We start from the raw sequence: 24,657 nt of genomic DNA on the forward strand, positions 1-24,657 counted from the left end.
GGGAACACAAATGGCCACAGAAGACTGTAAGTGCAGTTTAACATCGTCTGAACTCAGCTGGGATAAAAGACATTTGATCTAAAATGAAAACAAAACAAAGGGTCCAGCACTATTTTTCAGTTGAGTCGGAACGCATTTTCTTCCCCCCTTTGCTTTTCAAACGGTTCCCCACGCTCTCCCTCCAGTGAGGATGTCAGGTTTTAGCTGATGGCAGACCTGCCAGATCCATGAACAGAGAGTTTTCTGTTTCCCCCCTGATCATTATTCAGAAGAGTTGGAGTCGGGGGTTGGAAAGCATTTGCAGATACAGCTTCCCCTAGAGATTGATTGTTCTCTGACCCATGGGGGGGGGGTTATTTTGTTCCAGGGCTGCGTGTCTGGGGAACATGAAGAATTGTTTCCAAAGACTCCAGACACAGAGTTACTCAGTGTAAGAAATGTCTATTGAAAAGCTCAGCTGACATGGCATTCCATCTGTTACACTTTCTAGCTTCCAGACACCAATCAAATAGTAGCCAGCCTGGGCTCTGAAAGTCCCATTCAGGAAAATCACTGCTTCATGGCATTGTGAGTCTCCAGAATGCACAGTGTGCACAGATAAATTATAATATGTGTGTCCTTTTATTACACACCGGACAATATGATCGAACAGTTTTGCCAAAGGAAGCTGTACCTTTTCTTCCTCTTGAAAATGTCTTCTCTGTTTCTCCTGGCTGTTTCCTCTAATTCTCTTTGTCCCATATATTCAGAAGACCCAGATACTAATACTACACAGCTGACCTCTCAGCTCAGTTTACATAAATTTTTCTACCAAACACTTCATACACTTCATACTCAGAGGACTGAATTTCAGGAGAGACAGAAATATATATATATATATATATATATATATATATATATATATATATATATATATATATATATATAAAGAACCAAGTTGCCTCCAGATATCCCAGATACCCAGGAGTCACTGTGTGGAGAGGGATCTGTGAAAGTACTGGTAACCATGGCCATGCAAAGGGAGCTCACCTGGCAAGTCACACTCAGAACAAGTACTTTATTCATTCAACAAACCTATAACAGTCAATAAAACACAGCCCCATCTCTAGGGCCCTTAGCTGGGTGGTGACAGAGATAGAGACTCTGTGGTTTATCAACAGTTTCACCTTGGGTATCTGAACAAACAACTGGAAACCTTCGCAGCTCATTGGTCCTAACTGTGATCCTCTCCTGTGCTGTCCCTTGAGAATGAATGTTCTAAAGCAGAGGTTCTCAACCTTCCTAAAACTGCGACTATAGTTCCTCCGTATTTTTGCTGCTACCCCATAACTGGAATCTTGCCACTTTTATGAAATGTAATGTAAATAGTTTTAGAGATGGTTTACCAGAGGGCTCACAACCCACGGGCTGAGAACCGCTGTTCTAAAGCATATTATAAGCAGGACACATTGCAAAGGACTCTAACTAGATTGTGAACTGTCCCTTCCCTGTGCCCAGAGGAGACCCTCCAGAGTGTCCTGTTCTGACGTCTCTCCCTCCCTGTACAGCCACACCTAGCTGCAGACAATCTGGACAAAATTCACGACGAGAACGGAAACAATCTGTTACATGTTGCTGCATCAAAGGGCCACGCAGAATGTCTGCAGCACCTCACGTCGCTGATGGGTGAGGACTGTCTGAATGAACGGAACACAGAGCGGCTGACTCCAGCAGGCCTGGCCATCAAGGTGACCACTGGGGGGCTGGGCTACCCTAGCCTCTGTCTTTTGATTTGATCTCCTTTTGAAAATGATTTCTTGTGAGATAAGCTGTTGGAAAGGGAAGAAGAATAATTGAATTGCTATATATAAGAAGATAATCATTTCAGTCACTATTACTATGAGATTTTGATGGCATTCCAGATTATCCAACAAGGATAATCTCCAAATCAGTCCACAAAAGAGAGAAAACGATGACTGTCTGCAGAATTTTTTCAGTATTCTTAGTGATTGCATTTTGGATTCTTACCCACACAGGGCTCTCTCTGAGACTGTGCCAATTTTTCCGACTGTGGGAATAAGGAACAAAGAGAATCAGATCAAGGTGTAGTCATAAGGGAAGCTAGCATTTGGAACTTTCAATAATGTGGGCTTTTAATGGATCAAATCTAAGTTTAAATGTCATCATCAGCATCAAAAAACTGAGGATTTTGCAATTAGCTTTCTGAGGCAGCACGATATACTATCTGTCATACATAAGCATATACAAATTAATGCCAACGGGGATGGAGTTAAAACTCGGAACCATAACACATACTCAAGCATGCACACAAGTGCACGTGCCCAAACACACACACACACACACACACACACACACACACACACACACACAAAGACACAAGAACTTTTCTAACACCAAAGTAAGAGCATCTGAAATATGGCACATCACCAAAAGGTTAGCTATTAAACTAAAATGATTATTAGGATCTTTGGCAGATAAATGTGGAATTCAGTCATCCTTACTAAGAAGCCAGAAGTGAAGTTTAAAGAAATATAATGCATTTTGTAATTATTCCATACAAATTGCGTTACTTGGTAGTTAGATCTTCTAACAGCCACATAACACCATCTTTATAAATGGAATTGGATAGTTATTGGGTAGGGGAGCTGTCTGTCTAAATAAACTCACTTGTAAATTCACTTAAGAACACATTACATTAAAAATAATAAGTATCTATCCTAACCCTAATATACCTTATATACAAAACTGATTTCTTTAATTATAATGCATTTACTTAGTAAAGTTTTATATATTAAAAATGTTTTTTTTTAATTTAGTTTTGCTCCATAGTAAAGTATGACTTCAAATTTGCATGGTAAATATTCGTTACAAAGCAACCCAGGATCCCAGGGATGTACTTTTCTTTGGTTTTGAATGGTGCCATGTCAGATCAGAACTGAGTTTACTGCAAACAATGTGACAAAAGAGAAACTGAATTTGGAGGGGGAAAAAAGCTCATCTCAGTTGAGTTGAGTTCTATATGTACTAAAGGCAACAGTAGAGAAAACTAACAAAGCTAAATGTGGCTTTATGAAAAGGTAGGAAAGACACTTTAATTTAGTTAGACCAACCAGAGAGAGAGAAGGAATAGGAGATGTGTCTCCGTTTACTAGAACTGGAGGCCTGACATCACGTTTCTATGCTCCGTGTGTACAGTAATTTATGCAAACTGTCTTGCTTCTTGTCTGATCAAGATGGATCCCATTTCTTTCTTCATTCAGAAAGAATGAAGTGAATGGTTTAATGGGACAACAGTCTGGACACAGTTGCTGAAGATGGAACTAGGAGAAAGAGGAGTCACAAGAACCTGACACTAAGTGACAAAGAGCCAGGCTGCAAGGCTGACTTTGACCCATGACTAGAGGAGAGAGTAGGCTAGCCACAGCTCATGAGCCAGAAACAGAAGAGATCTCAAACTACCTCTGTTATTTTGGTCTCTGGCTGCTAATGTGCGCTATCCAAATCTAGTTAGAAGCCAGGATGTCAGACACCCCAAACAGATCAGCCCCTAGGGCAGTAAAAAAGCACATTACCTGGTCATACCAATAAAGGCACATGTCTTGTAATGACAAAGACACATACTGAGATGTGTTTTTCCACAATTTTGTCCTTGTACAAACACCACAAAGAATGTTTACATAAACATGATACAGGTCTGCAGTGTGGTGTTAATGCAGTTAGAAGATGGTAAACATGAAATGCATGTGGGTACGGCTGGCAGAACACAGCATCCTGCCTTACGGTAAACTCTTTGTCATAAGCAGAATTGCAGACTAAAAGAATGAAAAGCAGCCTAGTAGAGTAAATACATAAACCAGTAGCACAGATGTTTGCTGTCCAGTATAATTGTGATTTTTATGAGACCTTCATACTATGCAGTCATGTAGCACATCCCTCTAGCTCCAAGGACAGAGTAACATGTTTGTAAGTATGTGTGTGTGAGAGAGAGAGTTAGTTTGTGTGTGAGTCTGTGTGTGAGTCAATGTATGTGTGTGAGATAGAGTCAGTGTGTTTGTGAGTATATATGTGTATGTGAGTCAGTGTGTGTGAGTGTATATGTATGAATGTGTATACGAGAGCCAGTGTGTATATAAATGTGACAGTGTGTATTCTTGTTGTGTGAGTGTGTGTGAGAGAGTCAGTGTGCGTGAGAGTGTGTGAATATGTGTGTAAGTATGAGACTCAGTGTGTGTGCATATGTTATTTCAGTTGAGTATGTGAATGTGTGAGTGTTTGTGAGAGTCACTGTGTATGAGTTTGTATGTGTTAGTCAGTGAGAGAAAGAGAGAGGAGAGTGGGGGAAAGGGAGGGGGGAGAGAGAGAGAGAGAGAGAGAGAGAGAGAGAGAGAGAGAGAGAGAGGGAGGGAGGGAGGGAGGGAGGGAGGGAGGGAGAAAGAAAGGAGGGGAGTGGGAATTTTTGACTTGGAATCCTGTTATTCAAATAGACAATGAAGGAAGGAATTGCCTCTCCTCTCCTGTCTTCCTCCTTTTCATCTTGACAGGTTAAGATTCTAAACTAAAGAGAAAGCAAACCTGTTAGATACTGCTTGTTTTTAATCCCTCCCTGGCCCCATAAACACAGACCCTTCCTAGGCTCATGCCTCACAACATGCAAACTAGACAGGCAGTTAGCAGCCTTGCTGTCCTCATAGATTCTCTAAGAAAATCCGAGAGAGGGTAGAATGTAATGAATGCTGTGTTCATCAAGCCTGTGCTAAGTCTCATCTCAGCTTCGCTGTGATGCCAGGGAGTTCCTGTGGCTGCTGTTTGCATGTGAGACAGTTGCATTCCCCAAAGCTAAAGTAACTGGCTAAGTGGTGACCAAGACTTGCATTCATCTAGTCTGTGTGGAAGCTGATCACAGATTGTGACATCCAGTATTCTGTGATGGGTACAGACACAGTCCCAATATGCATGAACTGCAGTTTAACTATTTCTGTGCCTTGTTGATGTTCTGAAAGGCTCACAGGGCTGAGAGTAAGATCCCAGTGAGGACTATAGATGAGAGAGAATTTAAATTCCAATAACGTGAGAGTCGTGTGACTTCATAAAACAAAAACAATTACACACCCCCATCTGATTCTTCCTATTTCCTTCCTGCACTTCCATCCTTCATTCTAACTAGGGATAACTTCCGGCTGTAGCTGTTTCAAACTTCTATAGCAACATTTTATCACTTACGAATAATAAATGATCCTTCTGTAAAAACATTTTCACCTTTCAAACATTTGGTTGTTTGACTAAAGTATTTGCCCTGGTTACTTAATAAAAATTGTTATTTAAAATCATAAATATGTCAATTTTTCATGAAAACTATGATATGTTTTATTTGAAAAATAGTTGCTTTGTCTAGTAAACTGTAAGTGACTGGGGCTGGAGAGCTGTCTCAGAGATTAAAAGCACAAGCAGCTCTTCCAGAGAGCCAGTGTTTGATTCCCAACACCCACAAGACAACTCACAGCTGTCTGTACCTGTAACTACAGTTCTAGGAGATCCAATAACCTCATATGGCCTCCTGGAGCAGAAGACATGCATGCAAGTGAAATACTAATACACGTAAAAATAAATAAATTTCTAAATAAATTCATTTTTATGATAGGTACTAATTGTTAGCAATACTATGTATTGTCCTGAATATAGAAGTGGAATGTTCTCCTGATGTTTATGGTAATATGAAGTAATTTACCACCTTGGAAACCAGTTTGACAGCTTTTCATAAGGTCAAACATATACCTACCACAATCATAGAAATTCTAATTGGAGAGCTGAGCATAGCGGTACATGCCTGTAATCCCAGTATATGGAGGGCAGGAAGATCTCTGTGAGTTTGATACCACCCTGGTCTACATACTGAGATCCCAGACAACCAAACTGAATAGAGAGACCTTGTCTAAAAAAACAAATAAGACAAAAGGATAAATGAAAGTTTAATTCTAGGTATGCATCCAAGAAAAACCATTTCCCAAAATGCATAATTAGAATTTAATTTAAAAAATTTTTTAAAATGTAGCAGCTTAGATACTTCTGAGTATTGTGCTAAGTGAAAAAGGCCAGCTACAAAGAGCAAAATGCTTATAGTGTCTTATTTTGCTCAGGACCAAACTAAGGATGATAAAAGCCATGGGGTGCTAGAAAGTGTTGGAAATGTTGCCAGTACTGTTAATGTGATTGAGATTATAATATATATATTCTTTGATATATATATATATCAAACTTTTTACTATATATCATATATATATATATATATATATATATATACATATATCAACTTTGTACTAACACATATAGTTTACAGTGTGTAAGTTATGCCTCGGTAGAGTAATTTCACTCATGCAAACTCAAGGCCTTGCATACACTAGGTGGGTACTCTACCACAGAGCGTAACAGAATGATTTTCAATAAAACTGATTAGAATCATGTAGATAAATGCAAGGAAAAATTATGCCCACTGATTCAGAGCTAAACCAGGAAGGATGAATGTAACAAGTCTTATCTTTATATTTTAGGTAAATATAAGCCAGACACAAAATTCATGTATCTTTGCATGGTAAGATTATAACCTTTTTAATACTTGCTACACTTTAGTAATCTTGGATTTTTTTTCTGCTTTTGTCTTTTTAAAATCTAGAATGGTCAGCTGGAGTGTGTGCGCTGGATGGTGAGTGAGACAGAGGCCATTGCAGAACTGAGTTGTTCCAAGGATTTCCCAAGCCTTATTCATTACGCAGGATGCTATGGGCAGGTATGGGATGTCTGAGTATCTTCTCTTATATGTCTACTTACTTTTTATTGTTAGATCCTCAAAATCAAAACATAACATCATGAATAAATTCAGAGATCTTAATGAACATTAATTGTAATATTTTAATAAAGACATGTTTAAAACAACCTATATATCTCATAGCATAAATAAAGAAGGTAGTTATGTTCGTATAGTAGAATTTTATGGGGGAATGTTAATTACACAGTGCTAATTAAAATATATAATGTAAAACTTTCACTGTGATCTGGTACCAACTTTAATTTTTTTAGAACAAGGAACAGAAGGGAAGACCAGGAAAACAATACAGCCCAATGCAGTTCCAGTCGTTTTTGTGAAGAATGGAACTATAGTTGGCTTTTCAAAGGTGTTTTTTTAATTTAGTATTTTTCTATTTTTTATAATGAATATTTTTAACATTTATCAAGAAGAAAAACGATAATGATTTGTTGAGCACAAAACCAAACCTCAAGCCTTTCTAAGGCATAATTCAAGGATGCCCCCTCAGGGCACAGAGGAGCAGGTAGATTAAGTACAAGAGCCTTGAGCTAGTCTCTGCTTGGGCACCTGTGTGATGCCCATGAGTTAAAACACTGATGACCTACTCCCATCCCCAGAGCCCAAGTATATGTGGAAGGATAGGGCTGATTCCAGAAAGTTGTCTTCCGGCCCACATGTGCACACACACACACACACACACACACACACACACACACACACACACGCTGATAATAAGCTTAAAAAACGTTAATTTCCACATTAGAAAACTCTTGCCATTATTTGTTGATGTACACAGAACTCAGTCCTAGACCGTCTCCACCCTCCATTGAGGGTGATAATTATAAATTATCTTTTTAAAATGCTGAAACCACAAAACTCCATTCTCAAACTTAAAAAACAACAACAACAAGGAAATCGGCATAGAATTAAAATAGATCTAATCAACTTGTGGCAAGGAAAATTGCATCTCATGTGTCTAACCAGACCCTCTTTGGCTTCAGAGATTTTTCTCAGTGACAATAAATTGCGGTGTTGCCAATAAGTAGCCATGCTCTTTGTTTGAGCATATGAATCCCATTTCTCAAAGGGTCAGAAAATGTTAACCATAGTCTTTAATCCCCTTGTGTGCTGTCATTTGCTTTTTTAAGACAGGGTGTTCTGTGTAGTCTAGGCTATCCTACAGGCAGGTCTAACTCACTACAGGCAGGTCTCAGTGATCCTCCTGCCTCTGCCTTTTGAGATTAGAAGTATGTACCATCATGCTTGGGTCGGTCTTTCTTTAGCAATAATCTTACTAGCTGAAAGTTTGTTCTGTACCAGAGCATCATCAATCACCGTAATATATAAGAACTAAGATAGACAGAGCATACATACTTATGCACATATGGATGTCTCTTTTGCATGACAAGCTCCGTGCCTCAGGATCTTATGTAAGTTATCTGGTTCTCAAAACGACCCTGTAAGAGCTTGCTTGTTCCAATGGATGAAGAAACTGAAGGTGGGAAGGTCTCTAAATGGCTCATACATTGCCGGGTGTCTATTAAGAGGAAAGACTGTTCCAATCCTGTGTCTTCAGGGGCAGAGTTGTTTTGTCTGTATCTGTACACATCATTAGGATGCCATTGGTGGAGCAGAAGATAACTTTCTATACCTTTACTTAACGTGGTAACTGAGGCTCCTCACACAGACTGTTCAGGTATGAAGCTGTATAAATGCATGGAATTTAAAAAAAAGTAGGAGGAGCATTGAAATTTTCAATAATTTGCTGCCTTTAAAATATCTGAACTACTTGATTGTCTACATTGTGCTTCTCAGCCCCACGCTGTTATATAGACAGCCAGTGTCAATTATTACACAAGTGTAAGCTACCATTGTACTTTGAGTAGAACGGAGAATGGAAGTTTTTCAAAATTCCTCCAGTATCTGACTCCTGCTAACCTTCATAAGTCATTTTTGGTATTGAGAAGATGTATTAAACTGTGTGATCAATGGCTTTACATCTCTGATTTCAAATGCTCATTCGAAGCCTAATTGGGCCTTCGGGGTGTCTATAGAAAGACTGCAGAGCCCGGTCCAGAAAGGGAGAGAAGAAAGGCTCACAGGCCTGTTCTGAGGCTCCGGACAAATGACTGGGCATTCAACATTCCTCCGGTTTCTTTGTTCAAGTCTCACAGCGTGTTTCTCAGAATTCTTAGCTGCTGGGCTAGAACAAAAGGATGTGCTGCTTGTGGAAGGGCTGTGAGAGCTGCTCCTTACTGTGCTAAAATCTAAGCCAAAGGTGGAATCTAATCCGGTGACCTATCCATTAGCTTCACGCTGGGATTCATCCTGAGGTGGTTCTGGGATGAGGTGCTTTTGTAGGACATAAAACTGCAGATTTGAGGGAAGCCATTCAGTGGTACCCTTCAAAGAATTTCCCCGTGGAAAACACAGAGGCACATTTGTTCGGCCAATTCTGTCCAGTGCCATCTTGCTTCCGCCACAGCCACTTTCGTAACACCTAGCCTGCAGAGCAACTCGACTTGGAACCATTACAAGGCCAATATTTCCATAAGGAAGATTGCTATTGACCGGTTTTCTAATGGATTCAGCACATGCAAGTCTTTCTCTGCAGGCAGGCACTAGACTGCACTCTGATGTTGTGTCTTCAGTAAAATACCTTTGGAAAGAATAGGACCAAGCAAGGAGAACTGCCCTCTGCTTCCTCTACCTGCTCTCTGCCCTCCTAAAGATCCATAAAGAACAGGCTCTAGTTGATTCCCCTTTTGTGTCCTTTTTCTTGTAAAAGTTACCTTTTAAGTACTGCCAGAAGCTTTAGTGGATGCCTGGAGTGATAGATTGCTAGGTGATAGGTATTGATTTTCCTCATCTTGACACTTGAAGTCTCGGAGGATGCAATTAGTTTACTGCCTGGCTATCTCTGGCAGAACTAGCTACAGGGGAGCCTTGGGGGACCTGGAGGAGCAGTTCAGGGGTGTCCTTACATAGGCCTTCTCTGCCTCCCCAGTAGGAAAGCTACAGGCGAAAACAACTGAGACGGAACTGTGTTCATCCAAAGCCATCTTCTGTGTGTAGCTTGAGCATTTTACTCAAATATAAAAGGTTCAGGACACATTGTTGTGCCTGGGCTCTTGAAGCAGATATCTTGCTTGCAGCTGCTGTGGGGATTGTCGGCCTGTCCTGCCTTGGTACATGGTCTAAGGCACTATGTGACATGCAACATCAAACCTGTGACTCCTTGGTTTTTGAGTCTTTCATGGGACATTTAGTCAAAACGTTCCCCTAAAAGAGCTTCCCTGCATAATACTGCACGCCTGTGCACTGGGCCTAGTCTTCATTTTGAACATGGGCCCTGAGCAAATGTGGTATTTTTGAATTGAGGAAAGGTTCAAAGAATCTTGCAAATGGTCCCAGGCAGCAAAGGGCCTGCTGAGGATGCATCTACACACTCTGGTGGTGTTCTGCGATTCACTTTAACTAGAGAAATGTTCCCTCCTAGACTTTATTATCTCATTGGCCATGGTTTCACAGTCATGAGGCAGACATAAGTAAACAATCTGAAAGAGCTATTGTTGGACATGAAGGAAAAGTGTAAAAATCTATTCACTTTGTTGTTGTTGTTTTGCTTTTGTTTTGTTTTGTTTTGTTTTGTTTTTTATAATTCTTGCTGTGTAGCATCGACTAATGGAAAACTTAGAATTCTCCCATTTTAGTTCCCCAAGACCCGGGATTGCAGACATGTACCACCAGTGTTGGCAGAAAAGCCTTTGATTAGCATGAGCATAAATCTACACTCCAAACATTAATCATAAAAAAGTGTAACTAGCCCAAGCTCCAAAGCCTGCAGGCTAACAGTTAACCAGAGTTTACTTTGAGCCTAAGGCACTATAGGGTCATGCCAGCTCGAATCTGAGCTCTTAGAGAAATGAGAAGTTGTGGAAATTTGTGCTCAAAAGATAGAAAACAGAATCACAAAAATAATGGAGCCTACTCTCAAGTGTCTGGAGTTTAATCCTACCAAGTCCTAGCTTGGTGGCTTTACATGCAAGAATGTAGAAAGAATAAAAAAGGGAAATTCAAGCTAAGACAAGAGAAAAAAAGAGGGTCTCCAGTGTCTGTGTGTCCTTATCTGTAAGACAGGACAAGGGTACTTTTCTCACGGATGATCTGAAGACTTGCTGAGTTAAAGCTCACTGTCCAACCCAGTGTACACATTCAGTAAATGTTGGCTGCTATGGCAACTGGATATCTTCCAATTTGTCGGCTGTATTACTATCAGCATAGTTTACTTATTTCACTGTAAATAGAGCATAAGACAAAATTACCAAGGAATTAATTTTGCCTTGGTGTATTTAATCAATACCTATATGCATCCCCCCCCCACCAACACACACACACACACACACACACACACACACACACACACACACACACACATCTTGGTCTGTCCCTGTATTCTACATTTACTTTAAAATTATTAAAGACTTTTGTTTTTACATTTTCACTTCTTGATAGATTGGATGAATCTCTAAAGTCATATTATATTTCATTTGATGATCTATTGTTTCAAACAAGACTGACCCCTTCTAATTGCACCACAAACTAGAGATTTTATTGATACCAGCAATAAAACTGTGACGTACATTTCAATTAAACTTTTATTAGACTTTGTTCAGCACATCTTATAAATTTCATGTATTAATTGCCTCTTTAAAGAGCTTGCATTGCCTTTGGGAACAGTTAAAATGCAATGTTAAAATAGGTTATCAAAGACCAGGAAATCCTCACAAGAGGAAATCAGTATAGGAGAGAAGTTCTTGGTCCATAGATGTTAGTTGAATGCATACATAAATGTGTTGGTGGCTGGATGTGTGGGTGGGTTGATGGATGGGTGGACAGACCTTATATTTGAGAGTTATTCTTCAAAATAGGAATAGTACAGACAAGCTTCTCTATAAGAGAAGCTTGTGTGACTGCTTTGCATGTTCTCTGAGAGCCATACTTACCAAAAATGAAGATCTGGTTTTACATTCTTCTACTATTTCCTCCTGCATAGGAGGAGGAAAACAATACAATATAGACAGACAGACAGGGAAGAAGGAAAGGAAGGGGGAGAAGGAGGGAGAAAAAAGATCCAGGAGATGTAGTAGACATCATGCATCTAGTTAATGTATGCATCAATGACACACTGCCATTATGCTTATGTATTTGTCAAATAAGTCACCATTTCATTCTAGAACTCTACATCTCTACATGCCCCAGAATCAGAGCCCAATTTCACAGATAAGGCAATGTAAAAATCAGGGAAACTAGCCATGTTCATCTATCTTGAAATCCATTCACATAATCAGAAGATCAGTTATATCATCCCTTTGGGTAGCATTCAAATGGTGTGACAGGCAAGTTTTTATTTTTATTTTTTTACAAGACATGAGTAAACAGGTCAATTGCCTTATCTTCATATTCTATATATTTTTAGTTATTAAGAATTAGTTTTTGATGCCTTTTCCAATATTATATATATATATATATACATTGTATGTATATATATAGTTTCTTTTCTCATCCCTTCCCCCATTCCCCATTCTTCTCTTAAGCCAACTTACCCCAGTATCCTCCATTCTATTCTCATATCACATGTGACCCTATGAACTTTTGTCCATGCCCCCTTCCTTTGTACCTCTTGCTCTATTTTTATGGTCTTTTGTCTAGTGTCCTATGAAAGAACTGAACTATAGAAAACACAAAGCAGAATTTGAAGTACCCGGCTAAACACTGATCCGAGTCAGTACAAGTGTTTCTGCCTTGTTTTAGAATTTCCATTGCTGTGAAGAGACACCATGACTATGGCAACTCTTATAAAGGACATTTAATTGGGGCTGGCTTACAGTTCAGAGGTTCAGTCCATTATTACCAAGGAAGGAAGCTTGGCAGTATCTGGGTAGGCATGGTGCAGGAGGAACTGAGAGTTGTACATCTTCATCTAAAAGCCACTAGGAGAAGCCTCACTTTCAGGCAGCTAGGAGGAAGATCTTAAAGCCCAAGTCCACAATGACACAATTCCTCCAACAAGACCACACCTACTCCAACAAGGCCACACCTACTACAACAAGGCCACACCTCCTAATAGTGCCACTCCCTGAGCCAAGCATATTCAAACCACCACATGCCTTGTATGAGTCTTAGGTCAGGTCTCCAACAGCCACTACAAGAAAAGATGAGCAGCTATTGTAACTGTTTAGCTGTATTGTAGGTGTCAGAACACTTCAGGAGCCAGGGCAAATTTCTTTTCTCACATAGCCCCTGCCTGTCTTATTCTTCTAGATCACCTGACCCCTTGCCAAAGGCCCTAAATTTTTCTTCACATTACCACATCTATGATAATTCCTAGACTCAAAAAAAAAAAAAAGTAGTGTTCTATTGCAGACAATCCCATTACTGAAAGTCAAACCACTATGATGTTTAGTATCTGTAAAGAAAAAATGAAACACACCATTGCATTTGAAAAATAGAAAAACTTGTATGACAAGACATTTTACAAATAGGACATTTCAAAATACCTTGAACTCTTTTGATCTTTGCTTGCTAAAGGAAGCCAGTAGAAATCAGACAACATTCCTAACTCTCCTGGATAGTTTTATGTCAACTTGACACAAGCTTGAAGTCATCTGGGAAGAAGAAACCTCAACTGAGAAAATGACTCAGTAGTATCCAGCTGTAGGGCATTTTCTGAATTAGGGATTGATGGGGGAGGACCCAGCTCATTGTTTGTGGTGCCATTCCTGGGCTGATGGTCCTGGGTTCTGTAAGAAAGCAGGCTGAGCAAACCACAGGGAGCAAGCCTGTAAGCAGCACCCCTTCATGACCTCACCATAAGCTACACTCTGGCTTCCTCAGTAGTGAACTATGAAGTGGAGGTGTCCCTAACTTGCTTTTAGTCATGATGTTTTATCTCAGCAATAGTAACTCTAAGAAACTTCTGGTTTTCTGATTTATAAAACAAGGTTGAGTTGGATGATTTCTTAAAACCTCTCCCAATATTCAGTTTCAAGAGTCCACGGTTTATTATCCTGGAACAAACCAAGTCACCCCAGGCTTGAAAATGACCTAATAAAGAGGTCTTAATCTGTGTTTGGTGAGACTGTCTTTCTAATCTGTAGGTTATATCTTTATTCCTGATATACTTCCATTCACTGAGATTTTGTTTTTGTTTTGTTTATGGTACAAAGTCTCTCTATGTAGCCTGGCCGTCATAGAACTTGCTATGTAGACCAGACTGGCCCTGAACTCACAGACTTCTACCTGCCCCTGCCTCCCAAGCCCCAATCCATTGACAATTTTTAAATGATACCCAGAGAAACAAGAAGAGGGTATCAGATCTTCTGAAGGTAGGGTTATAGGGAAATGTGGGTGCTAGCAACTGAACTTGGGTCTCAAAAAGCAGTGATCACTCTGAACCAGCTCTCTAGTCCCCTTTGTTGAAGTTTTTAAAGTACTAATATTGCATAACGCAATAATCTGTTTCTAAGTAAAAGAAATCCAGTATTTTACACATCGTTAACTAGGAAAAACAAGATAGCTATTCCATTACCTCAAGCACATGAAAACATTACTTGTTCTAGTCCCAACCTCAGCTCCAATTTTCTGTGAGCTGGCCTTTGAAAAAGAGAGTTAAGCCTATCATGATTTTCTTCTCCAATTTTTAAATCTCAGCTTGAGTGTCCAGGCTCAGCCTCAGTTCAATTGGGGGGGGAGCTTGAGAACTTCCTTTGACTCTACAAAGTTTATTTACATCTGCAGCTAGTGTTCATCCCAATCTCCCAAGTGCATTTTTGCTCGGATGTGGGCAACACTTCCAGTTTCTTCATTTTGTCTGTGAAGAGTCTTACTCTAGCGTGCTCACTTGGACAGAGTGTGGCACAAGCATCCAGACTGTTCTCTGTGTCTCAGATCCCTCAGTAAACAGTGCCCTGTTCACCAGCAGAGAGGAAGACATGAAAGGACTTAGCTGTTTTGACCCAACATTCCTGTAACCGATTAGCTGGCATGTTCAAAAGATGAAGGCAAATTTAATCCAAAAAAAAAGTATAAAAAGTTCATGACCAGTCTGAACAAATAACCAGAGGGGGTAGAAGTGCTTTAAAAGGTGAAGAAGAAAAAAGCCCAAAACTATTTCAAACACACGATCATCTTTTTAAATGTCACTCCACCCACTCAGCTTCACACTGTTGTTTTTACCCTTTCCATTCCTTTACACTTTATATTTCATTCTTCTATTTTAAAACAGTGAAACCTCATCTCCTTGCTTTCTTCAAAAGCCATGACATGAAAATGCCACAAGTCATTCGGCGGGTGACCTACAAACAGATTATGATGAAACATCCGGGGTGCTTGCTCTAAGGCTCTCTACTTTTGAAAGATTTGGTCTCAGAGCCCTAGGTTCCTTCCATTTAGTGTGATAAAAAAGAAAGCACAATACATTTTTAAAAACACTACCTGCCTTTGGTTCCTGCTTTATCTCAGCAAGGTTATCTTGTAGTCAACAGCTTAGTGTTTGATTCATGTTCAGTCTGTGGGCTGCAGGATGTTTGGGATTAGGAGTCACGGATTTGTAATGTAAATTTAAGAGTAAATGGACTTGTCTCAGTCTAAAACCTGGTGATAATTGGCTTGAAGCCAACGGGCAGCTTAACAGAACTGAAAGCTTTGCCTAGATTCGGATTCCAACTTCAGATCTGTCTAGGCATATGACTGTGAGGGCAAAACCTTTCTGTGAACCTTTTTCCCCTTCGGTAGCATAAGTAACAAAACCGTTTCCAAGGTGACTTTGCACTTTCAAAATCCTCTATGAGCCTCTTTCTCCTTTCAGTTAGACTCATAGGTTTTCAGTTCACACTAAATGGGAATCTTTTTTTAATGTGACAACATTTGATGTAACGTGCTGCTCACCAGTTAAAAATGCTCTCTCCTTCTGTCTTTATATTCAACTTCCCTGCACAATAGTCCACTCACTCCAAGTACTCTTGTGTTTATAGGAGAAGATTCTTCTCTGGCTTCTTCAGTTCATGCAAGAACAAGGCATCTCACTGGATGAAGTGGACCAGGAAGGCAATAGTGCTGTTCACATCGCCTCACAACATGGCTACCTTGGATGCATACAGGTGCATAGCCTGCAGGTTCAAAGCCAGGAAGGGGCATCTTGAGAAATAAAACATGAAAATCGGGGTGGAGCAGAAGGAAGGAACTATAGTGGAAAGGAGGAAATTGTGTTCTTTAAGAAAATACTAAATCAGTTTTTGTATTATAGACTAGGGGTGCATAAGGTGGACAGTAGGAGCCCTGTAGCTTTCTTTCCCTGAAGGACTGGACTTTACAAATGCACTCAAAAGACTCAGAGCTAGAAAGCCTAGGCAGTTAATTCCCTGGGCCTTCATCAGACCAGGTAGAGGCTTGATTGGCCTTGGTTTCCCTGAAGAGTCTCAAGTAGCCTCAGACTTCTAGCTCAACATGCCTCCCAAACAGTCACAGTTCTCAGTGCACAGTGATAGCACAAGATTATTAAGCAGAGCCACAGGGGAAGGGAGAGAAGTGTGGCCACTGACCCAAGGTCACAAGTGAGCATTGGGTGGTCATAGTGTCTCTGCAGGAAGAGAAGACTACATCTGAGGCAGAGCAATGGGCATCGAGAGCCTGCTGCTCAGAAAAATCGCATGAGAATGTATACCAAATCAATGATGTGACAGTGAAGAGATTAATAAAAGCAAAGAGCCGAGAATCCCTGTAAGCTCTCTAGAGGACCTATTCCTATAAGAGCTAACTTAAGAGGGAATATTCAGAATGCCTGGATGTCCTCAAGTCGGGGTAGAAATTATGTATCTCCTAATTTAAAGTACAAACTTGGAAAGTAGTGATTAAGAGGTAGGGAAGTGTAGAATGGAAAGTCAAAATTCTTACCAGTATGTGCACAATGATTCAAAGAACAGCAGTGCTTTTCTTCAGAAAAAAAGACCAATGAAGGAATATTTTTTAAAAAAAGATACATCATTTCATCTGATGAAACAGTGCTTAAGAATCCTGAAATCAACATTTTATAGTGGCTGAAGCCTGAAGAAACAGGTCATGTTCCTATTCCTATTTAAATTTTAGATACTTCCTTCTTAATATATGAAGAAAAGAGGTCAGTCCTTGCAGGGCTTCCATTATTCCACTACACAGATGATGTTTTTGGCACCAGACGCCATGGAAACTTGGATCACTCCGATGGGATCTATCCACCGTGTGTGAGATTAAAAAACAACAAAGATGAGAGACTAGAGCAACATAGAGACCTTGTGGGTGAAAAGGGGACAGAGACTGCAGGGACCAGTCAAGGGCAGGAACAGCAGTGCATGTTTATCCTGAGTCTCCTGGAGCTCCTTGCTGACAGGGTCTCCTCCATGAAACCCTGAGAAGAGGCCAGAGGGGGAGGAAGTGGCTTTATGGGAAGCTGACCTTTCATGGCGAGCAATCATAAACTAAGAGGAAAATGAAGCTCTTTGAAGACCTCTCGATGTAGCAGCCTATGACTTTCAACACAACTTTTTTGGGGGGAAGGAAATCATCACTAGCAAAATAAGCTGAATTTTCAGCATCATTGTGACAGATTATCGAAGAATCTGTCAGGATCAGCAAGTTATTAATATGCATGTGACAGCCTCCTTGCAGACTCTAAGGATATCACAGTATTAGTAGGAAGCCATTGTCATGCTTTTAGGTCATTGCTTTCAGCCATGTTCTATGAAATATCCCTCTCCTCTGTTCACAATACTCTGGCTAAATGCCATAACTTCTCCACTTGCTTTTGGCTATTAAATTTTACTCCAGAACAGTTTGAACCTCAATATTAGGTCTGATCCAAACACTGTTATTCCTCTCCACACTCGGGGCACAGAGAAGAGTCACATGAGGCATGGTTAGTTTTTAATACACCATGTGGGACGCTGCCCCTCTCCCATTCCAACTGCATTGTCAAAAACAAAGAGAAGGCATTAAAAGAGAAATTCAAATATCCTCTTACTCAGCTGGGAAAGGCTATGGCTTCCCTGGAAGTCACTGCTTCACAGCCTCTTCATCTGGCTGTGTTCAGTCTCATATTCTATGGCAACCTCCAGGTATTTGGCATGAGAGTTCTAGCTCCTGCTTGGCCTCCTTTAACCCATACCCCATGTAGGATGCACCCACTCACTGCCCACTATAGAGAACCGTCTCCCTTGGGAAAGAGTCAGGTCCACACCAAGCTCTCTGTGACGAAGCCTACTCAAGCTGTATCTTTTCCATGGCCCCAGTTAACTGTTCCTCAATCTCTAACTGCTACTATAACAGTGGTTCTCAACCTTCCCAAAGCTGTGACTCTTTAATTCAGTTCTTCATGTTGTGGTGACACACCCCCCCATCATAAAATTATTTTCATTGCTACTTCATAACTTCGAGTTTTCTACTGAATCGTAATGTAAAAATCTGTGTTTTCCGATGACCTTAAGGAGACCCTGTGAAAGGGTTGTTTGACCCTCAAAAGGGGTCGTGAACCACAGGTTGAGAACCCCTGCACAGTCCCATCTCTTTCTTTCCAGTTATTTTATTCTTTGTCCTGTAGGCCTAGCAAGACCTAAGCAATGTCATCCCAAAACCAGTTGCCCAAAAGAATAAGAACAGACAGAATTTCAGTCCATATCCTCTGACTTTAAGGATGCTTCCTTTTGGATTCCCAACCATCAAAATGACAAAATACCACAAACTTTGCACTGCTCATCTCCTAAGAGAGGGCTTGGTGGGTCTGTTTAATAAGATCTGTTTAATAAAAAGAAAGTCCCGATACAATCACGTGTTTTCGTATTTTCTGGCAGACCCTGGTGGAGTATGGAGCAAATGTCACGATGCAGAACCTCGCTGGGGAAAAGCCCTCCCAGAGTGCTGAGCGGCACGGCCACACCCTGTGTTCCCGATACCTCGTGGTGGTGGAGACCTGCATGTCACTGGCCTCACAAGTGGTAAAGTTGACCAAGCAGCTAAAGGAGTAAGTGGCCACTTGATTCCTGGAGTCTGACTTGGATTTGTTGTGCTCAAATCTCAGCCAAGGGCTTTGGAGAGCTTCCTTCCTTCTTAGTTAGAAAGGGAGTCTGGGCGCTCTCATCTTTCCTCCCTCCCTCTTATGAGCTCACAGCCTGTGTTCACACTGAACCTAACGACTCTAAAGAGACAAAAATAGTATCTAACCCTTAGGTGCAGAGCAGGTTTGCCAGCGGGGAATTAGTTTTGTAGAGAGGAAGCATCTGTCTGCGTTCCTGTCACTTCAGGGACGTGTAGTGTGGCCTGGGCAGCTCGCAGGCATCAACTCTTGACTTTCACCCTTAGTGTAGAGAATCGGGAGGAGTATGAGAAGGGGGGTGGCTAGAGAGAACCTCCATTTCCATTTTCTTAACAAGGAAAGTGTGTCTTTGGTGAACTACAGGTAAGTGTCTTAATACCGGTCAGCAGCAAATGTATTGAAAAAAAAATGAAGCAGAAAATTGCCTTTCAGAATGGAAGTTTAAGTTTTTTAGAGTCAGGTCTTTGACTGATTACACATTGCCTGTCAGGTGTCAGAGGAACATTCAGGAAGATGACCACAAAATAAATACTTGAAGAAAATGAGAAGGGATACAAGCACATTGGGTGGAATTCTAGAAACTAAAGAGAGCCTGAAGAACCAGCTTCATTCCTTAGAGATCTTACAGTGCAAATGACAATGGCCATATTGAATTCAGTTCTCTTGATAGCTGGAATTAGAGTCACAACAAGTTGACAGAGTAGTAGGAGAAAGGCCTTTAAGCATTAAACCAAATTTTAGAAGAAAAATATAAAATCTGATTTTTAAAATATATGCATATTAACATAAAATTAATAGTGACATTTATAGTGTACTATAGAACAATATAGTACAATACAATATTAGTATAGTGAGTGATACATCTATTCTAGTTTTGAAAAAGTTGTTTTTATTTTATGTTTTATCCTGCATATTTGTCTGTGTACTGTGTGTGTGTGTGTGTGTGTGTGTGTGTGTGTGTGTGTGTATGTGTGTGTGTTTGTGTGACTTACACGGGCCAGAAGAGTGTTAGACAGTTGTAAGCCACCTCTGGGTACTGAGCAGCACTGCTCTAGAAGAGCAGCCAAAGCCTCTAACCACTAAACCATCTCTTCAAGCTTCCAACAGACTTCAGTGAGGGGAAAATGTATCCTCTATACCTCTCACTTGGGGTCAGGGGCAGGATGGATGACAGACCTTAATTGGCTGCAGATATGAGTCATTTTGATGTAGCCTTGGACTCTCTGTGTCTTCCCTGAGCTCAGACATTCCCTTGTCTCTGTATATGCTGTCTCTTCCTCAGAGATACAAGCTGCTCTTTAGATGCTCATGTTGCTGGCATCTAAAGTAATCTGATGAGTTAAAATTATAGTTAGAAAATAAAAAGTGTAAACCTAAAATATAAAAGATTACCTCCAAGAATCTGTTTCCCAGTTAAACAAAGCTCCATGACAGGTGAGCTGGACAGACTTCAAGGTCTCACTGTAGCTGATTGTAGTTGAAGAAAGACTGTACATTAAATTAGTAACCTAATAACTCTCTAAGTTATTTTCCACAGTGTACAGACTCTTACGTAAGTCTTTATGTTCTTTCATAGCTATTCTGAATAGAAAATAGCTAGACTAGAAAGCATGCATTTCAAAAGTATAAATAGAGGGCTGGGACCATAACTCAATGGTAAAGGAGTTGCCTGACATTTAGAGACCCTGGGTTCAATCCTAAAATCTTGGGGGTGTAAGCAGATGTTACTCAATGCTTCACCAAAAATGCCACAGCATCTTCTACTCCCTCCAGTGATGAATGGACATATCCAAAAAGAGGAGCTTTACAATCATCTGACAGAATATTTGTCCTGAAGTTTCACACCCAGAGAAATAGGCTTCTTTAAATCTCAGCTTTTATACCTGACTCTGATTTTTTTTTCATAAACTAAATGGCTCTGTTTCTGTTTTATTAAGGAACTTTGCAAATTCAAGTTCCTGACCACTCTGTTAGCTTTTCCAGGATAAGAAGTCCATATACCCTGACAAACAACAGTCGTTGGGTTGTCTTATAATCCAAGTGCAATGGACAAACATTGTTAGGCCAGGACATATATGTAAAGGGATCCTGTGTTCACTGATAGTTCATGTATTATGTACTACAGTGGAGTGAGAAAACCCAGAAGTGTATACGGAGAGATCCTAGATAAAGCCTCAGAGCTCTGTGTGTTTTAGGCTGTGGGACGTTAGTAACAGACGGAGACTGGGTAGGAAATAATGTACAAGGCTGGAAAACACCTGAGCTTTGCCCATAGTGAGCTCTGGGGCCAGATAGCTTTGGATGCTGCTTCTGCTGTGGCTCCTGCTGCTGCTTCTGCTTCTGCTCCTCCTCATCCTCATCCTCATCATCCTCTGCCTACTCTTCCTTCTTTTCTCCTTCCTCTTCCTCCTCCTCTTCTTCCTCTTCCTCTTCATCATCTCCTCCTGTCAGTCCTCCTCCTCCTTTTCAAATGCTGTTACCAACTGGTTATAGCCATTGCCATTGTATAGAAACTGCAAAGCTCAGCTCTTCTGCAGTCCCTCTTAGTAAGCCCAGTTATTTGGAACCGAATTCTGCCTCCACCAGGAAGAACCCAAGCCCTAATACTTCAGTGTAGCCTTATTTGGAAATCAGATATTCACAGAAGATACCGAGTCCAAGTACAGTCATGAGGGTAAGACCTAACCCAGTGTCAAGTATCCCTATAAAAATGGAGACAGCCATATACAGAGGGTACGTCATGTAAACATGAAGGCAGTGTTCAAGGAGAATTATCAACCTGCAATGAAACCAACATTTTCCAGTAAAAAGTAGACCCTAAAGGACAGGATAAACACCACTATGTCCTCAGATGGAACCAACATGGCTAACGTTAATCTCAGACTACTTAGGCCTCCCAAACTGTGAGTTGATAAATTCCTTTTGTCTGGGGATGGAGAGATGGTTTAGTAGTTAATAGCACATGTTGCTTTAGCAAAAGGCCATCCCAACACCTACATTATGTGGTTCACAACCACCTAGAAGTCTAATGCCAAGGGATCTGACACCCTCTTTCGACCTCTGAGGTTGCAAAGCACATATGCAAGTACACATAAAATAAAAATAGAAACATTTAAGCTTTTTCCTGTTGTGCAAACCACTGAGTTTGTGATAGTCCTACAGCAAACCCAGCACACTGACAGAAAGATAAAGTTTTCTCTCTGTGTTCAAGGTTGATAGATTCTTTTAGAAGATTCTTTCAAATCTAAAGAGTAAGAGTGTTCCCCATTGTTCTGGTGATCCCAGTCAACGGTCAACACAACTGATGTCAAATGGGGTTTTTTAAATGGTGTCATAATGATTGATAGGCACCTAGTAAATCTCTTTAAAGTGAACTACAAAATCTTCCTCTAACTGCCTTAGCCTCCTCACTGTATTTTTTTTTTCTTCAGAATTTGGGCATAGCTTTAGAGTGTGCACCTCTAACAACCCCGCTAGCTTTCTCATGTTTCCAGGGTAGTTCCTCTTTCTCAATAATGTCTGTGTTTCATTTATTTTATTTTCTGTGTATGGATGTTTTATCTGCACATACCTTATACCATGTATGTGCCTGGTGCCTGAAGAAAAAGCCACTGGATCCCCTGGAACTGGAGTTATACATGGTTATGAGCCACTGTGTAGGTGCTGTGATTCAAACCTGGGTCCTCTGGAAGAGCAGTTAATGCTGTTAACCACAGAGCCATCACTCGCAGCTCTCTTAAAATCACACACACACACACACACACACACACACACACACACACACACACACACACACACCTGACATGCATTCCCAACTAAGCAAAGTAGAATGTATACAGAGGTCTTAATCTCATATTAAGCCAGCATCAGCAAATAGTAAACTGAGCAAAGCCTGCTTAAACTAACTTTGTAAGAAGTTTGGTTGGGACATAGCCACATAGCCCGTTTCCTAGAGAAGTGCCTTGCAAACACCTAGATCTTAGCATTGCAACATGGCCACTGAACCCATAACCTACAAAAATAGAAAGTAAACTTGTCTTCTGTTAAGTCACTAATTTTGTGATCATTTGTTATAAGCAACAGGAAACTAAGCATCAAAGTAGTAACAGCCCTCAGGAGCTGGGGCATAGAACTAAATGGAGGCATTGTAAGCATTACAGTTGCTACCGTACCTTAGACATGAATAGAGGAAGCCTGCCACTCTTGCATAGTATTGGTGCATATGCTCAACAACTATGCCTGTGTATGTCTATGTAGGCAGATCCTAATAGTGTCTTCTCTTAGTACCTTTGTTTTTCTTAGAAGTGGTCAGCATTTTTTCTAACAGTTCATCCCCCAAGCCAAGTCTGTAATATTATTTCATCTCACCTATACTGCCAAACTCCCTGACTCAGACTTAGTCATGGGACTTGGCAGATGACTCTGATGCTAAGTGCATTTGCTGTTTCTGTAGAGAACCTGGGTTTGATTCCTAGCACCCACCCTATGCCTCTTCTGGTCTCCATGATGCCCTCTACACACATACTCAGGCCCACACACATATACGTAAATTAAGAACCAAGATCAATCTTAAGTAACAGCATAAAAAACAAAAATTACAAAGTTTTCTAAAGCAGGATGTAGCACATTCTTAACAGACCAGATAACCCATATTTTAGGCTCTGGGATCATTAAGCTATTCAGAACAACTATTCAGCTCTGTTGTTGTAGCATGAGTTTAACCTTGCTCAACACACAGATGAGGTCACCCCAGCTACATTCTGTCGCCCATAATCTCCTTTCTCAATGTCTGACATCAGCAACAGGGTCAAGTCCCTCTCATACGCCTAACCTTCTTCCCACTGCGAAAGGCTTATATGAGTAGGGTAAACTAGCCTCATGTAAAACCTTCATATTACAACAGCCATACTCCATGTCACTTCCCTTTTGCTAATTACATATTTATGCCTCCTGGAAATTTTGACAGGGATAAACATTCTTGGGAACTGTATCGCTACTACATACTGCATTCAATAAACGCTTCTCATTCCTGTGGAATAGAGTTGATTTGCATTTATCCCAGAATTTGAAAAACTGAGGCAGAAGGTGCCCTATGAGTTCAAGGCCAGGCCAGTCTAAATGGTAAGCCCTAGGACACACAAGGCTACAGAGTGAGACCCTGTCTCTAAAATTAATATGTGAGTAAAACAGAGCCAAGTTGATTAACTAATTCAAATTTTATAATAATTAATATATATTTCCTAGATGACTTTTCTTTCTATAGCTGTGATATTCAACCTATTTTCTTAACTTTAAAGTACATTCTGTTACACAGACTCTTATGTCCCGAGGAAATGGACTATTAGCTGTGTATTATTTTTCCTTTTTGTAAGAGAATATGAAACTCTTGGTTGCCTAAAGTACAAGTAATTATTTTGTGTTGTATTTAGTTATATTTTATAATTAGTAAACTGTTGTAACACTTTTTATTGAACATTCCTTGCATTTACATTTCAGATGTTATCTCTTTCCCCCAATTGCATCTCACTCCCCCTTCCATTGTCCCCATGAAGGTGTTTCCTCTCCCAACCACCCTCTCCAACCTCAGCACTAAGCAAAGTGCCCCCATTCCTTTAATCCCAGCACTAGGAGGCAGACACAGGCTGAACTCAGTAGGCCAATCTGGTCTACATAGTGAGCCATCTAGGGCTACACAGAAAGACCCTGTCTCAAAAATAAATGCAATAGTTTATGA

At 40.5% G+C, this 24,657-nt stretch overlaps 1 protein-coding gene across 1 annotated transcript in view; it reads left to right on the forward strand.

Annotated features, from left to right (window-relative positions):
* SNCAIP (synuclein alpha interacting protein) overlaps nt 1–24,657 on the forward strand; it is a 136,739-nt gene that overhangs the window by 101,338 nt on the left and 10,744 nt on the right. Inside the window, exons 5-8 of the mRNA XM_080920523.1 lie at nt 1,548–1,727; nt 6,668–6,781; nt 15,835–15,960; nt 18,682–18,851. Coding sequence (XP_080776649.1) covers nt 1,548–1,727; nt 6,668–6,781; nt 15,835–15,960; nt 18,682–18,851 — 590 coding nt within the window. The remainder of the gene's footprint in view (nt 1–1,547; nt 1,728–6,667; nt 6,782–15,834; nt 15,961–18,681; nt 18,852–24,657) is intronic.

This window comes from Micromys minutus (genome assembly GCF_963924665.1).
Source record: "Micromys minutus genome assembly, chromosome: 8".
Taxonomy (NCBI): Eukaryota; Metazoa; Chordata; class Mammalia; order Rodentia; family Muridae; genus Micromys; species Micromys minutus.